This window comes from Stenella coeruleoalba (assembly GCF_951394435.1).
Source record: "Stenella coeruleoalba genome assembly, chromosome: 1".
Lineage (NCBI taxonomy): Eukaryota > Metazoa > Chordata > Mammalia > Artiodactyla > Delphinidae > Stenella > Stenella coeruleoalba.
Genome location: NC_137169.1, coordinates 1,249,562 through 1,266,339, shown reverse-complemented (window position 1 = coordinate 1,266,339; position 16,778 = coordinate 1,249,562). Strand labels below are relative to the sequence as shown.

The 16,778-nt window shown below is 64.2% G+C and overlaps 1 protein-coding gene across 1 annotated transcript in view; it reads right to left on the bottom strand.

Annotated features, from left to right (window-relative positions):
- The window catches only part of PLCH2 (phospholipase C eta 2), a 65,688-nt gene extending 54,733 nt beyond the window's left edge, over positions 1-10,955 (bottom strand). Inside the window, 1 exon segment of the mRNA XM_079941005.1 lies at positions 10,767-10,955. Coding sequence (XP_079797131.1) covers positions 10,767-10,845 — 79 coding nt within the window. The 5' untranslated portion in view covers positions 10,846-10,955.
- Between the last annotated feature and the right edge of the window lie 5,823 nt (positions 10,956-16,778).

The following is a 16,778-nucleotide window of genomic DNA, read 5'->3' as shown; positions in this document are numbered from 1 at the left end:
TGTCACTCGTGCCGCCCGCACCACACCCCCTGCCCGCCCCGCGCGGGGAGGGGGACGGGGGCGCGGGCTCGCGGCCGGCGCAGAGCCGCGGGCGTGGGACGCGGAGCCCAGGCGCAGAGTGCGGGAGCCCGGGCGCACACTGGTGCCAGCCGCCCCCCCCCCCTCCCGCGCCCGCGGCCAAAGTACTTGCTCCGCAGAGATGCGCCCGTAGCCTTCCTGCATCCCCCACCTCCCCCTCCAATCCCCTCTCCGGTTGGCCAGGCCGCTGGACTGGGAAGGGGGCGGGGCCGAGAACCGCTTCGCCCTCCAGAGGCTGGGCACTTGCACGGCGGGCGGCTCAGCTCCTTGAGACGAGTGTTTGCCAGGCACTGCCCCCCACGCTCCCAACCCACCGCCACCCTGGTGCTTGAAGCGAGGGGCCTGGGCCACCCCTCCCCCAAGATGTAAGGTGGCACGTGCAGAAACCTGCACCAGTGTCTGGAGCTGGTGGGGGAGGGGTGGCAGCCCAGCCCCGGAGCGGCTCCTCTTCGGGAACCAGGCACCGCTCAGCTCACACCAGGGGGCAGACGACCCTGGGTTGGGGGAGGGACGCTTTGCGCTGCTGTCTCGGAAATATGTGACCCCCGAGTCTGGAGAGAGCGTGGAGACCAGAAGCAGTAGTGAGAGCTGCCCACCCCCTTGTCTCCCCACACGGGCCCCCTGCCCGACGGCAGCGCCAGCCCCAGCACACTCGCCCTCTCACTGCTCCAGGTCCTGGAGGGTCCTCCAAGCAGCGACAGAGCCGAGGTCTGGACCCTGGGGACCCTCGTTCGTGGGACCTCCCGGCCAGACCAGGCTTCTGGGAGCCCCGTACAGCCTGCCTTTCTTCCCCTTCTGCTTCAGTGGAGGAGGGGCAGGAGGGGCAGGTCAGGAGAACAGGTCCGGCCAAGCACCCGTGTCCAGAGAGGCCGAGATCCCACCCGCTGGGCCTGACAACAGGAGACAAGATGCAAGCTCGTGTCCCAGCTCCGCGCGGACCCATGAGTAGCCTCAGCTAAACCCCTCCCCTCTCTGGGCCTCAGTTTCCCCAGGTATAAGACCTGCTGGTTTCTAAGGTTCTTTCCAGATTGCTGCAGCCCAGAGAGGTTCCTGACTTTCCCCAAGCCACACGGCAGATTCCTTGCCTGTGCCACAGACCCCAGGGTGGGCAGAGATCCCTCTCAGGGCCAAAGCTGATGCACGGGAGACAGCATCTTGGCATCTGCCAGGACCAGCTGAACTCCCGAGGCTTCCTGCTTTCCAGCTACGCTGGACAACGGCTGGGCTCCAGCTCCCGGCGCAGCCCTGCACACCTGCACTGGAAACTGTGCCCAGCTGTGTGTTTGGGGGTGCTTCGCTGGGCTGAGGCTGACCTGGCTCTGGCAGCCCCCGCTCAGGGAGGCATCAGGCGCTCCCACCGGGCTGTGAACTGGAGGCAAAGACCCCATCAACATTTCCGTGAGGGGCTGTCAGAGCAATGCACCCAGAGCTGCAGAGGCAGCAATTAGGGCATCCCTCCACCTTCAGGACCAACACAGCAGCTCCGGGCTGCTTCCTGTCCTGGAATACCAACTCCAGCGGCTTCTCTGCCCACCCCCCAGGGCAGGGCCTGATGCCCGGGCCGGGCCAGGGCCATCCACTCCTCTCCCTCCTCCCCAGCTCCACCTGGACAGGGCCCAGGACCCGAGATGGCTGAGAAGGTGGAGTATGGAGACACCCAGAAACGTGCAGGGGGCTCAGTGGGGCAAGAGCGAAGGCAGGGTAAGAGCGAAGGAGCCCCCGCAGGTCCTCGGCAGCCAAGCCCGGCCAGGACGGGACTCCTGCCGGGAGGCCCCACGACATCCACACCAGTGGGTGCTCACAGCAGGGGCCTGGCGAGCAGGGCTGGGGGCTTCCTTCTGCCCTCTGCCCATCCCCAGCCTTCCAAGGCTTTCCTGAGTGACAGCTGGGCTGGGTGCGGGCAGGTGTGGAAAATTCCCGGGCACCCGAGTGGGCAGCACCTCCTACCTGCACACCTGCACACCTTTCTCAGGCAGCATGGGGCCCTGTTGTGGGGAGGGGTGGCTCATCTCACGGGGACAGAGTTGCCGGTCCTGGGCACAGGGAGATTCCAGCAGCCCACAGGGATGTGCCCTCTGTGCCCAGGGGACACGGCTGAGAGCCCGAGAGCCAGGGACAGAGAGACACACAGACACTCGCATCCAGAGACAGAGACGCGGAAACCAAGGGCATCGACCAGACAGTGACCCCGGGCTTGCTCCTGCACGAAACCAAAACTGAAATGCAAATCAGAAACCTCGAAAGAAATCTCCATTCTGCGCCAGAGACTCCAAGAATGCTTGGAAGGAGGCCACAGGACCTCTGGGCAGGCGGGGCTCGGGGCCTCCAGACAGGAGGCTGCGCGCGGTGTGTGGTGTGTGGACGTGCCTACCGCGCCCACCAGGTCCTCCCGGCAGCTTCAGCAGCCAGGACAGAGAGCCTGCCCCCCGCCCCGCCCAGCATCGCCCCCGCTGAGAGCCACCCCGGCCACCCTTCCTTACCTGTGTCTCCCAGACGGGCTGCTATCCAGGCCTCCCCTTCACCCCCTCTGGCCTCTGGACCTCCCTCTGAGGCACCCTACCCGTGCTGCTCCTACACAGGCCTGAGAGTGCTACTCCGGTTCGAAACCCTCAGGGACTCTGCTCTCCTGTCCCTCGACACAGATCCCTCGGCCTGGTACCCAGGGGGCCCCACCCACTGGCCTCCGCCCCTCCCACTTGGCTCCCAAGGCCTGGAGTGAGGCCCCCTTCTCCAGGAAGCCTTCCCTGGTTCCCTCATTCCACACGCCACGCCCCCTCTGAGATTGCATCACAGAACTTCCCTTGAGATGTCACAGGGGCCTTGCCCTTGTTTCGAGTCTGTCTCCAGCAAGATGATCCCCAAACACACCAGCTAACCTGGCAGCTAGCCTCAGGCATGTCTGCTTGCCAGATTGACCTGCTGCCCTGTGTACCCAGAGACCATCCCCGTGGGCAGCGTTGCCCGGCTCTGGGTGTAACAGGTGGCCCCAGCGAGAGCCCGGCTCAGAAACCTTTCTGCAGCTGGAGGTCACCAGCGAGCACACAGGGCCCAGAGACACACACAGAGAGGCAGCCAGAGGCACAGCGAGTGCCGTGGGCAGAACGAGGGCACGCTCGCCAGGTCCATAAGCTTACTCGGGCGAATGTGCAATTCTCACCCGCTGACTTCAGGAAGTGGGTTTCAGTTCTCACCAGCAGCTGGCCTTAAGCCGTCTAGTCCTCAACCAGAACTCAGGACAACCTGCAGGACCAGATCCAGCTCTCCCGCCTCCTGCTGCCTCTACACACGGAGCCCGGGGCAGCCCTGGCCAGGCTAGTGTCAGCCTGGTGGCCGCCAGGCATCTCCATGGCACAGGAGGAGGGCTGGCCCACCTGCCCCAAGCCCCCAGGGCACTTTGCTGCACCAAGGTGGTGCCGACTGGGGGCATGTATGATGGGCCAGAGGTCTTTGTGGGCACTGCCAGCCCTTAGGAATCATTCATTCCTGACCCCACTTTTCCTCTGAGGGGGAAGCTGAGGTGCAGAGAGAGGAAGGTACCTGCCCCAGGCCCCCTGAGACCAGATATCCTGCCCCCAAAGGACCTCTTTCTTTGGCAGGGGTGGGCGTTTCCATCTGGGTCTGGCAGGACAAGGATGGGGCCCCTGAGCTGGGTCAGGACTGAGGGGGCCTGGTCAAGGCCATGTCTAACACGGCCATCCACAGGGCCAGATCCTCGGCTCTCCCAGGCCAGCCTGGACCCCTGGGTCAGGCAGCGCAGCCACATCTGAGTGCAAGAGGTAGACCATGTGAGCAACCCCCCGGCGGCCCTCACTCCTGGGACCTGCGGGGGAGGTGCCTGTGGACGGGGAGGGTGGGAGGCTGGAGGGCAGGCAGGTGGGAGTGTGGAGGGCTGTTCCCAGCGCGAGAGCCATGGCCAGCTGGGGAGAAGAGAGTCGGCAGCTCACGGCCAACGTGGACGTGGAGGCCAGACGGCGAGGGAGGGGGCGCCTGGGGCTGTGGTGGGGGGGCGGGGAGGCGGGCAGAGTCCTTGACCTGCCCAGACCGGGGGTGGCTGGAGGTGGCTCCTGGCCCTGGGCGGGGGCGGGACAGGATGGAGAAGCACAGCTGCCTGCCCATCCTCCCTGCGGCCACCCCAACACTCAGTGCCCACCACTACCTTCTCCCCTAGCTGGGGGCCACTGGCCTGGGGGGAGCAGGGAAGGACCTGGGTGACGGGGAGGGATGTGCACGGGGGAGGGGAGCGTGCCTTGGAGAGTGGGAGGGAGCAAGAGGGAGGGGATGGCCCAGGGGATGCTGGGCTCTGCCCCCTCTTCTCACCCCACGCCCAAACCCCTGGCCTACTGCACCCGCCACTGTTATAAACCAACGATGGCTCTCACGCAGCAGCCAGCCCATCTGCTGGGTGACGGCTCCGTTCGTTCGTTCATTCATTCATTCATTCATTCACCTTTTTGTTCTTTCATTCCTGCAACCACTGACAAACACTCTCTGTGAGTCCCCAGGGTGCCCGGCGGGTGGCTAGGAATTCAGTGGGCCCCCATCCCAAGAGCCCTACCCTGGAGGCCTCGACCAACTCGCCAGTTTAAGAAAACTGTCACAGCTGACACTAGGCGGCTTCCTGGCACAGCAGGAGGGGTCCTCGGATGGGAGGGACTGAGCAGAGGGCTGGGCGGCGGCGAGGCAGGAAAGGGATTCAGGGGCCGGATCACAGAGGGTCTTAGAGACGAAAGTGATGAGGTTCTTGGGTTGGTCCAGAAGGTCATTAGGACAGATGGCTGGGGGGGCGGGGCGAGGAGAGGGGGAGATGGGCGGCTGTGGGAAGCAGGCGGTCTGGCTGCAGGCCTTCCTCAGCGGGGCCGGGACGCCCCGGTGGCTCAGACGGGCAGGGCCGCGGAGGTGGAGGGAAGTGCGGGGACCTGACACCGAGCAGCGGGCCTGGGCTCCGGGGGCAGGTGCTCGCTCAGGCTGGAGAGCTGCGGAGCTCTGACGGCCACTCCTCACGCTGCTGAGCTTGAGATTCAGGCAGAACCGTCCAGCTGGCCTCGGGAGGTCCCAGGTGCACCCGGCCGGGAGCGGGGCCCGGGCACCGCGAGCGGGGTGGGCCCTGGTGGACCTCGAGTCTCTGGGGCGGGCGACCATGCTCAGAGAGGAGGGGGCCCGAGCTGGGCCAAGGGATGCCCGGCTGCTGCCCAAGCGCACCCCTCGTGTCTGGCTTGAAAGAAAGCAGAACCCGAAGCCCCTCATGCAGGGCCTGCTCGGTCCAGCACCCTGTGCCGGCACACGCTGAGGGCTGCCTGGCCCCAGTCCACGGGGCTGCCCAGCCCAGAGGGAGGGCAGAGGCTCTGGGCTCCGGCGTGAGTCCTGGCGCAGAGCCCTGGGAGGGGCCGAGCAGGACTTCGTGCCCCCCTCGCCCACTCCCCACCCAAGGGGTGTCCTTCCTGGCCCCAAGCCTTCCTCATCCAGCAAGACTCAGGAGAGACCGTGCCCTGGGCAGCCCTGCGTCCCCCGGGCCCCAGTCCATAGGGGGTGGAGCAGCAGGGCACTGGGAATAGCCAGCCAGCCCTGCACGGCCACCCCACCCCCAGCTCTCCCCAGCGACAGGGCCTGCAGGCGACCTGGTGGCTCAGCTCAGGGAGCTGCTGCCCCCAGGCGAGATGGCAGAGAGGGGCCCTCGCTTTCTCCAGGCCAAAGAAGGAGACTCCCAGTGCCCCACGCCGGGCACGGCAGGAGCCCCCAAGGTTGGGCCCCACCAGGCCCGGGCTAGGCCTCCTGTAGCAGCGGGTCTGACCCCCAAAGACTCCAGAAACCCAGGCTCCCCTGTCAAATCACAGCAGCGCCAGTGCAGGGTCACCTCCCACACAAGCCCCATCGGTGAGCGGCTGTTCCCAGCGCTGCCCTGCCCAGGCTCCATGCACCAGGAGGTTCTGCCACCCAGGGACCCCTGTCGGGGCCTGGGCCCCTTCCCCAGCCCCTGCAGAGCGCCCCCCCGCCCCGCCACCCCTAACATCCCCCACCTTACAAACCCAAAGCAGCTTCTGCTAAGCTCGCTGCTGGCCCAGCTGGCTTCCTCTGGCCAGGCTGGCTGGGTAGGGCGGTTGGAGGGCCAGCCCCCAGCACTGGTCAGCTCAGAGGAGTCCCAGGTCCAGTGCATTGGGCCCCCTGCTCCCCTGGCCCAGGCCCAGGTTTCCTCCTGCGGGAAGCAGCACGCAGGCCCCCAGCTGCAGCTTCGCTGTCCACGGGCCCCACCCACCCTGAGGACCAGCTCCCAGCTCCATCCCCTGCTTCTAGCTGCAGCAGCCCCTTCCCTGCACCCTGGTGTGGAGCCCAGCGGTCCGTCACCCCTCCCCAGGCTGCCCTGGGCTGCCTGCTCCCCTGCAGACTGGGCAGGATGGTCTGGGGCCTCCTGCCCGTCTGCCATCGAAGCCAGGTCTCTGTCCCAGGGCCCGGCCCAGCTCTAACGCACGCCGGATAGTTAGGAGCTGCAAGCCCCGCACTTCTCAGAAGAAATCTCCCCTGTGCAGCAGGCCCTGGGCACGCGGGAACCCCGCACGCCACCCCGTGTGCGGAGGCTCGGGCATCCCTGTGCGCCCAGGCCCAGGGTAGGTGCCCGAGGACAAAACAACTCGCGGCTTCATCCACACAACCTGCCCAGGATTCATGATGACAAGGAACATCAGTGCACGTGGCGCCAGGGAGAGGGGCCCGCTGGATCCCAGAGAGGGGACAGGACCAGAAAGGTCTGTCCCCCGTCCCCTTGGCTAGGAAACCCCGCAGTCAAGCGCTTCTCTGCGTGCTTGGGTGGGGTGTTTCCTGGAAGAAAGACCCTCACCACACTCTCCAAGACTGGAGAGTCAAATTGGCCAGCTGACCCTTTGGGCTGCCTGTTAGAACTGTGCATAAACTGAGAGTTAATAGGCCATGAGAGAGCACCGAGGGAAGCAGATGAGCTCACAGTACTTGGACTTAGTAACTTGTGCTTTATCTACTCAGAGGCAGGGTTTGGTTTTGCTTTTCCGAACCAGACGGCATTCTGTATTCGTGAGGATTAGGACCCTCTGCGCAAGGGGAGCGCGTCCCTGCCCAGAGGCCCCCAGGGGCGTCCAGAGAATGAAGGAGCCCAAAGCTGCTGTCGTCCAGGAAGCCGTGATCGCTTTTTCCCAGGCGCAGATTGCCCTGAAGCTGAGTCCACGTGTCCTGCCTCCTCCGGAAAGGCCTCTGACCTCTCAGCAGGTGGGGCTGATTCTGGAAGAGCAGCGGGGGCGGCCGGCTCGAGTGCCCCAGACACCAAGGCTGCCCAGGAAGATGAAGGTGGGAGCTTCAGAGAGCTTCGGTGAACATCAAATGCCAAGGCCGCCACGCTTCCCAGGACACAGCCAGAGGCACAGAGCACGGCGCGAGCACACGACTTCCCCGCCACGTGGTTCACGGCAGCCGGCGCTGCTGATGCTCCTGGCTGCTCGGCAGTGCCCGAGGGCCGCGGCCACCAGTGAGGAGGCCATTAAAATACAGGCTCCAGAAGAAGACGCCAAGGTTAGAGGGGGGCCGAGCAGGTCTAAGCCCCCAGGGCCAGGCTTGTGGGCTTGTGGAGGGAGTGGGGGCGGGACAGAGAGACGCAGCTGGTAACCTGGAGCAGTTAGAAACCCACGCACACAAGGGCTCGAGGAAGGTGCTGTGTTCTGTACTTTCAAAACATCTCCTCGGAGCAAGTCCTGCTTCCACAGCCAGGAAGAAAGAAATACAGGCAAGGCCAACATAAAGCCGACTGAAGTCCCAGGGAAAGCAGCGGATCTGAACACACTGTGAAGGCCCCAGAGCTGGCACTCCTGCCGTGTGGACTTACACGAGTCCCCTCCCCTAGCCTCACGGCCCAGAGGCTACAGCCGCCCAGCCGCTCCAGCCCCAGGCCAATAAGGACTCAGTCAGACTCAGACACACGGTCCAGCGCCCCAGCGCTGTAAGACCCAGTGTGGTGAGGGGCCAGACCCAGGCCCCGGGCACCTCCCACGTCACCCCCAAATCCATAGCCTCAGGGCAGCTCATTTGCATTCTCCCATCCTTCGGCCTGTTGAATGGGATTAAGTAGCTCTAAATGAACCCGGTTACCAGGGACGCAGGAGAACGGGGTGAGAAGACGGCACAGTGGGGGTGTGGCCGTCCTGCTGTCCCAGCCGTGCACCCGGCCCCCACACTGTCCACCCGGCCCCCACACTGTCCACCCACCCAGGCCCAGCGGGAGCTGGCTTCTCTCCAGAGTGCACACGCTCTGCTCTGGGCCAAGGGCCCAAGGCCGAGATGAGAGCCACAGCGCCACGGGAACACCAGCCACACTCACTGCCTAGGCTGGAGCAGGGCTTGCCCCCATCGTGGGCGCCGTGGACGCAAGTGGCCCCAAGTAACGTCACTGGTGCCACCTGCACCCGGCCCCAGAGCCCCTGTAGCCAGGGCTCCAGAGCGGCCCCCGGGCCCACGCCTCTTGGGCACCGCTCTGACCCGCGGCCCCCCCACTCCCCGCCCGGTCTGCCGCTTGGGGACAGAGCTGGCTTCAGCGAGGGCAGGCACTGCGGCGCAGAGGAGCCCGGACATGCTTCAGTCCAACGCAAGGAGCAGCCTCCTGGCCACAAGGAGACCAACTGTCCCCAGGCGGCCTCCAGCACACACCGGCCCAAGGGCCTCCCCTGCCCTCGTGGCTGGGACACCGCCCTTGCTCACAGGGGCTGCCTCAGGAGCCTTCTGGAAGGACTCCAGAGCCAGATCAGGCAGCCCCAGCCCTGCCCTCAGCCCCGCACCCAGCAGAGGACCTAGCCTGACGTCAGCATCAGCAAGCCAGGCATGGGGGGGACAGGGAGCTCGGGGAGGGGGGGCAGCAGGGGAAGGGGTCGGTAGTTTGAGGGTGGAGCCTCCTTTCCTCGACATCATAGCCCCTCCGCACGCCCAGAACTACAGGCTCCGTCCGTCCCGCTCCCCAGAGGAGCGGCCCAGTAGCCTCCCCACCCCAACGCTCCCCTGTTCCAACTACCCCTTCCTCTGGCGTCCATTCCAGACTGAGCTGAAAAGCAGGGTCCCAAACCCAGGCAGGGGACTAAGCGCCTCTGAACAGACACCGCCCCCCCCACCCAGGCAGAAGAGACCTGCCCTGTCCCGGTGCGTTTGGGGAATGTAGGCGGAGCAAGTCCCTGCGGCTCGGGGGGGCGGGAGCACGAACGCCCACAGGCGCGCACACGCTCTCGCCATCACCGCGCATTCCTGGGGCCTCGGCCGCCCAGGAAGAGCAGGCCTCCTGTGCGTGAGCACGCGCGCACACACACACACACACGCACACACACGCACACACACACCCCACCGAGGTGCAGACCTGTCATCATGCCCACAAGCCTGGTGCTGGCTGGCCACCATGCAGACCCTCACCCGGGACCGTCCCAGAAGAGCTGAGTCAGGGTCCCACGAGCGGCTGTGTCCGCCAAGGAGGTGCCACAAGGAACCCCCTGCCCGCCCTGCCCCGCCCCCCAGCCAGAGGTGGACCTGCCGCTCAGCAGAGGGCCCAGCAAACCAGCCAGAAATTCGCACCCCCCGGGGTCTCCCACTCCAGGTGGGCGAGATCCCAGACCCCTTCTGACCATCCCCAGGCACCCGGCCCAACCACACACCTGAGAAGGAAACACTGCCGAGATGCCAGAGACAGGTCTGTGCCCACCAATGTGCTGGGCTGCCCCCCGGCTCAACCCATCCCCTCTCCCAGGTGCACTGAGCTCCCCCCTCGTCCTGCAGCTTCTGAGTCAGGGCTGGCAGGCCCAGGGCTGGTACGGGGTAGGCACACGCTGCGGCGGCCTCAACTCCAACTCAGCCCAACACGCTAGACTCTCGTGGCAGAGAGTAGCCAGGTGCCCTGGGCGGGGAGGGGATAAGCCCCCCACCTCCCGCAGGCCCAGGCCCAGCCTGGTATGGAAGTCTGCCACGCGGTGTGGGCATGGCCTCTCTGGCTGGACGTGGAGCCTGGGCTGCCCGGGGAGGACCAGGGCACCGCCAGGCACCTACCCTCCCCTCAGGCAGGGCCTCTCGCACCTGGCCAGGTCCACCTGTGCACCTGTGTGATTCCAAAAGTTGGGAGTCGAGATGCAGCAAACAAATGTTGGGTGTTGGACGTGAGAAGCACGGTGAGCCAGGGGTTGCTGGGGGCGGGGGCGCAGCCCCAGGGCAGGTGGGACGTCCCCCTCCCCAGTCTGGAGAGTGGAGCGCGTGACCTCACCCAGCTGCACCCCTGAGGTCTGTGCGCTTTCCAGTCTGGATACTATAGTCCCATGGTTTTTAAAGTTGACAGAGAGAGAGAGAGAGCGGGCTCCCCAACCCACACAGCCCGTTTCCAGAGGCCACAAGTGTCCCCGCCACCAGGCCACAGGACACCGAGGCCTGGAGACCGGCTGAGGCCCCGAGCCAGCACAGGGCTCGCACGGGTCTGACCAGGCCGGGCGGAGCCGCAGGGGGAGCTGGCAGCCTCCAAGCTGCCTTCCCAATAAGTCTGCTTGTGCCTCTCCCCTTGTGCCGGGAGACTCCCACTCCTGGCAGGCCATGGCGGGCCCCCATCCTGGAGGAGCAGGCGGGGCCCCCTGTACCCCAGGTGGGACCAGGACGTCACGCCCGCTGGGGAACTGAGCCCAGAAGGGCATTGCCGCCTACCCGGCGGCCTCACTCACCCACAGGCAGAACGTTCGTTCTCAGGAAAGGCCGTCTGCACTCCAGATCGGGGCCTGGGTCCTCGGGCGAGGGCACCATCGTGGAGGGACCGAGGGCTCTCGGCACTGGGGCGGCAGGTGAGAGGTGGGACTGGCCTGCATTACCAGCTGGGGCCGGCCATCCGAGGGAGGCAGGGAGAGGCTGCTCTGAGGTCCCTCTGCCCCGAGGGCCCCAGCGTCCCCTGCCGGGATGGAGGCTGGGTCTCCGCTCATCACTCCTAGAGAGGCAGGGGCAGCGGGGCTGGTGAGTGAGGCCTGTCCAGCATCCAGGTTAGTGCTGGGCCGGAGTGCAAGAGGAGGCTGTACTGCAGCCCAGCTCCACTATCCACCCCGTCCCCCGACAAGCAGCCCTTCAAGGTGGGGTGCCGGGCAGCCTGGCAGGGAGTCTGGCAGGAGGGCGACCCCACCCGGGACCCTGAGGCTTGGGGGGAGGAGCCGGTGCAGCCAGAGGGCGGGGGAGCTTATCAATGGCTGCATCACCGAAGTGTTGACTGTTTCTCTGTGCCGGGACTGGTTCCATAGCTTGATAAATTTCAAAGGCAACACAGGAGTCACTTTGCAGAGAACGGCAGCCCCCCTCTGCTGTGACGGTGCTGGATGCACTGGCCAGCCCTGGGCCACCCTGGGGCCCCACGGACCACAGGAGGAGCCCAAGGCTCAGGTGGGTCCCTCAGCCCTTTCTCCAGCCCTCAGGTCCCAGTGCACTGTCACCCCCAGGTCTGCAGTCTCAGGCCCTTCCAGCCACCACTCGGTCTGGGCAGTGGGTGGAGGCCACGCTGGCCTCCCAGGCAGCCATCGGCCCCGGGGCTGCCTGGCTGGGCTCCCACCACCCCCCAGTGGGCCCAGGCCCCATCCGGCCTCCACGTGGCCTCCACAGAGGCTCAGTCCCACCCTGGCCTCTGCGCAGGACCCCCTGCTGCACCTTTCCAGCTCCTCCCCCACCAACGCCCTCCTCGCTCCCCCAGGCCAGCTCCTTCCAGAGACTTCCTCTGTGCCCACTCCCTCCTCTGGGCCTCCTCCCTGGGCCCAGCATGGGGGGCCTTGGCCGCTGGGCTCTGGAGCACGTCTGACGTGCCCAGGACGGAGCTTCTGCGGCCCGGCCCTCGGGTGCACGTCGGGACACCCGGAGCCACACTCTGCCCAGGTGGGAAAAACCGCGGGGGTGGGGGCAACACCCCTCCCCAAGGGCCCCTCAGAGCCGCCCTACCTCGTGGCCCTTCTCCAGCCACCCGGGAAGGAGGGCGCCGTGGCGGTCTGCCCTTCCTCCACCCTGGCAGGCTTCAGCCCCCAAGCCCTCCACCTGGCCCAGCCCCCCAAGACCAGCAGCAGACCCGGAACCGGCTACCCACCAGGGCCCGACAGCCGGGGCCCCGTCCCAGCCTTGCCCATCCCCCTCCCTGCTCCCCCAGGAGTTCCCTGGGGTCCTGCACGTCCCACGGGCACAGAGGCAATGCCACGCATCCCCGCTTGCCCACCCAAGCCCGGCTGGGCCCGCACAGCCCTCCACAGGCCCACTCCCCTCCTGGGCGCCCCCTGGCCGCCGCCCGGTTCCCGGGCTCACCTGCGGTGGCTCCCCCGAGGTGGCTGGACCTCCACGGCCCCTTGGCTACACAGCCCAAGAGGCCGGCGCCAGCTCTGGCCGCTGAGCCAGCTACTGCCAGGCTTCCAAGCAGGCCGCACGCTTCCTGCGGCAGCGGGAGCCCAGGAGCTGTGCCCGGACATGTCTGCCAGAGCGGGGCCGGGCGCGGGGCTCGGGCTGGGCTGGCACAGTCGGGCCTAAGTAGGCCACAGCGCCCACCAGGAGCAGAGGCGAGGCCACGGAGGGCCGTGAGGGCAGCAGTTGGCGAGCTGAGGCCCCGGCAGCACCGGCGCCCGTGAGCCCCGCGCCGCCCGCCCCCCACCCCCAGCCACGCCAGGGCCCCTGACGGCACTCCTCACTTCCAGCCACGCTGGCCCCCGTGGGGAGGGGCTGAGGGCCAGAGGGGCTGCCCGGCCGTCCCCAGCTCGGCCCCTCCTCCTCTCACAGGCTGACCCCCGGGCTAAGGAGGGGCACCGCCCCTCTCAGGCCTCCAGCCTCTGCTCAGACCCTGGCCCAGATGCCAGTGTCAGGCCCGGGAACTGGCTACTGCCCTCGGGTGAGCAGCCACGGTGACATCACTCAGAGCCAGGCCGGGTCGGCGGGGGACAGGGCCGAAAGGTTCACGGGACTCCTGCCCCTCAGAGGCCGACCGTTTAATCAGGGCCCTCGGCACAGGCCCGGATAGGCCGGAGGGTGGCCCAGCCGAGCCCAGCGCCCAGGGGGCGCCGCCCACAGCCAGACGGGCAGGCCCGCCTCCATAGAATGGCCAGTGCCCAGCCTCGAGGCCCCGGGATGGAGTGGCTGCCATCGAGCAGTTCCTGGTGAGTCCACAGCGCCCACCCGCCCTGCCGTCGCCCGCTGCGGGGGCCTAGGTGTCCCTCAGGCCCGGCCTCCCGGCCTGGACACTGGCTACAGCTTCCAGCCCAACCCTGCGGTGCCCCCTCACCATGTTCCACAGAGCAGCGGGCTCGCAGTGAGAGTGCCACGGGGCCACCGCGAGCCCCCCTCCGGCCACCCTCTCCCTGTTGCCTCCCGCCTTCTGTGTCAGCGCCCTGGACGTGGGGCTGCCACACCCTCCACTGGCAGCGCTGGCATGAGAAGAATCCCAGCCCCCCAACCCCAGCCCAGCGGGTGAGGCTGCACCGGGCCTGGCCTCTAACATCCAGCCTCTCTAGACCCTCTGCCCAGGGGCCCCCTGGTGTCCACCCCGGGCTGGACACCTGGCCCGAGGCCCCCGAGGGCTGACACAGCACGGAATCAAAAGGCTGGCCCGTCTGCTGCCCAGGGCCCCCACCCCAGCCTTGCCCATCCCCCTCCCCGCTCCCCCAAAGCTGCCTGCGGAGTCTCCTCCCCAGGTGGGACCCTCACTGCCCAAAGCCTCCCCCGAAGCCCCCTACCACACAGAGCCTGCTTATTCCCGCATCCCTGCCACCCCAGCACAGCCTCCAGGCTGAGAGTGGGGTCCAAGGTGGAGGAGCCCTGATGACGGGGCAACAGGTCAGGGCTCCCCCGTGGCCTGCGAGTCTGGAGCTGGACCCTCTACCAGGAGCCACCTGCTGCCAGAGCCTCCCCTAGGAGGTCCAGGTGCCACACCCTGGACCTAGCAGATGAGGACGCAGAGGATGGAGGCTGGACCCCGACAAGCCCGGCCTCCCCCCTCGAGTGGGTCAAGCCAGCCAGAGCTCAGCACAGAGGCTGTCACCCAGGGCCCGCCAGGCCGCACATGGCAGCAGCCCTGACCGCGAGGCCGGGCGGGAGTGACTGGGTGACGCAGCCACACGTCTGGGTCCGGGGGCTTCGTGGAGCAGGACCCTTGCCCGGGGACAGGAGGGAAGGGCTTTGGTTGAGGGCAAGTCCTGGGTGAGAGCAGGGATCACTCAGCCAGGGCACATGTGTGCAGCCTGGGACCCAGCCGCTCTGCTCCAGGCCCCAAGGGATTGGGGGGGGGCGGATATCCAGGGCGGCCCTGTCAGGTCGGGGAGCTGGAGGCCCCAGGGTTGGGGACACACACTTGGAACAACACAGCACTAGAAGGAGGAAGAAAGAGTGTCTCGTGGGAGAGAGACGCGTCTTGAGAGCACAGTGCCGAGCAAAGAAAGCAGAGATCAGAAGGGGGCAGACGACCAAGACCACACCACAGAGCACTGCTTCCCGAGGTGTGGCCCACGGAACCCCAGGGGTCCCCAAAAGCTTTGGGGGCCCACGAGTTCTGAACTATTTTCATGATTCCACTCTCCTTCCCCGTGCTGACGTTTGCACAACAGTGGGTAACACTCTGCACAGATCAAGGCGGAGGGATCACAGCCGCATCACCTCCTGCATCACTGCGTGCTCAGGATCGAACAAAGAAAACGCCGTGTCCCCGAGCCCGCCCTCGACAGAGCAGTAAGAGTGACAAATTTGATTAAACCCCACCTCTGGGTTCGAATCTTTCTAGTATCGTGTTCGAGACCGCGGGGAAGGGCTCCCGAGTACACACAGAGCTGCCGCCCCCGAACTGGTCGCGGACACAGCCCACAGACACCATTTTTTACCCGAAAGAACAGCTGGCAAACTGGCTATGCCGTATGGGTGTGCAGACATCCGGCAGAAGTTTCCTCAAAAACAAGTGAAGTAAGCACGCCACTTCAAAAGAAAATAAATAAAATGACCGGATCTGTCTCCAACGGTCAAAGCCACAGCTTAAGGGAACGTCGGCATTTGGAAGAACTTGAATCCACCACTGTGAGTCTGACAGCTTCCGAGCAGTGAAGGCTTTTTCTCATGAGAGCGGTGGTGTTCATATGCTCTAAGGAAACGTGTCAACATTTGGAAAATCCACCGAACTCAGCACACCAGTATTTCCCAGATGACCCAGACAGGATAATCCAAAATCACTCACAGGTGAAGATCCTGTCCAAGCGAAAACCAGACCAGTGGGTGTTAGTGTAACAGAGCCCCTGATGGCGTTGCTAGGGATGCAACTCTCACATCTCAGCTCCCTTCAAGAAGCCCTCATTGGTTCAGCTTTGGCGGAGCACCGTTACCTGAGTCGGCACATTTCCCCGTAGTCTTCACCACAACGCGCTGGGACAGATGGAATGCCGTGTTCTCTACCCAAACACGACAGAGATTTGCAACAATGTAAAAAAATGTCTCTCTTCTCACTGAATTTTTTGTTTGGAAAAAACCAGTTATAAACTGTTATTTCTCTTAATGTGTAATTAGTTGATTGTTAGTTGATTGTTATTTTTAGTAAGGCCTCATCCGTAACTTTTTTTTAATGATCACTTTTACGTTCTACTGTGGTACCTGTCAGGTGATCATAACCAGGGGTGTGCTGGGCGAGACTGACCAACCACCTCTCGGGGGAGGAAAGCCCTGAGGATGGTGTTTGCTGATGCCCGTGGTGGAAGCACACCCACCGCAGCCAACTGCAAGCTATGCCCGTGAGATTACTGAGCGTGGAGTTGGGAAGAAATGGGCGACATTCCATCCCCTGGGATTTCCAGTCCTCAGATGGAACAGACGCAAACCCTATCTAGACAAGAACATGGATAATATAGTAAGATGTGAATAATTAGGAAGTGCTAAGTTCTGAGTGTTGATTGCCTGTGCTTTTATATAACTTATATGGTTTACATAAAATTTGATTTTAATAATGGCTATGTTTAACAACCAGCTCCCAGAATTACTGGAGATCTCACAGCCAGCTCTCGCCAGCTCTCTCTCCACTGGACACAAAGCTCTTCGGGGTCCCCAACAATTGTTCAGAGTGGAAAGGGGTCCAGAGACCAAAACCTTTGCACCGCTAACATTGATATAGATCAAAAATAATTGCAACACAAAATGTGGAAGCAACCTGAGTGTCCATCATGTCCATAACAGATGAACAGATAAAAATTACTCAGCCATAACAAAGAATGAAGTAATGCCATTTGCAGCAACATGGACGGACCTAGAGATTGTCATACTAAGTGAAGTAAGTCAGAGAGAGAAAGACAAATACTCTATGATATCACTTGTATGTGGAATCTAACAAAATACAACAAACTGGTGAATATAAGAAAAAAGAAGCAGACACACGGATATAGAGAACAAACTGGTGGTTACCAGTGGGGGGAGAGGTAATGTGGGGATGGGGGATTGGGAGGTACAAACTATTGGGGGTAAGATTGACTACAAGGATATAGTGCACAACACGGGGAGTAGAGTCAGTATCTTGTAATGACTGTAAATGGAGTACAACCTTTAAAATTGTATTAAAAAAACTTTTAAGGTAAGTGCAACAAAACACAGTATGCATTCTGAAAAGTAACTAATACAAAAGGTGCGCACTGAGCACCCATCAGAGCGCATCCCAAGAAGGGGCGGGATGGGGTGAACACGATCAGTCAACCACGCACAGTCGGTCA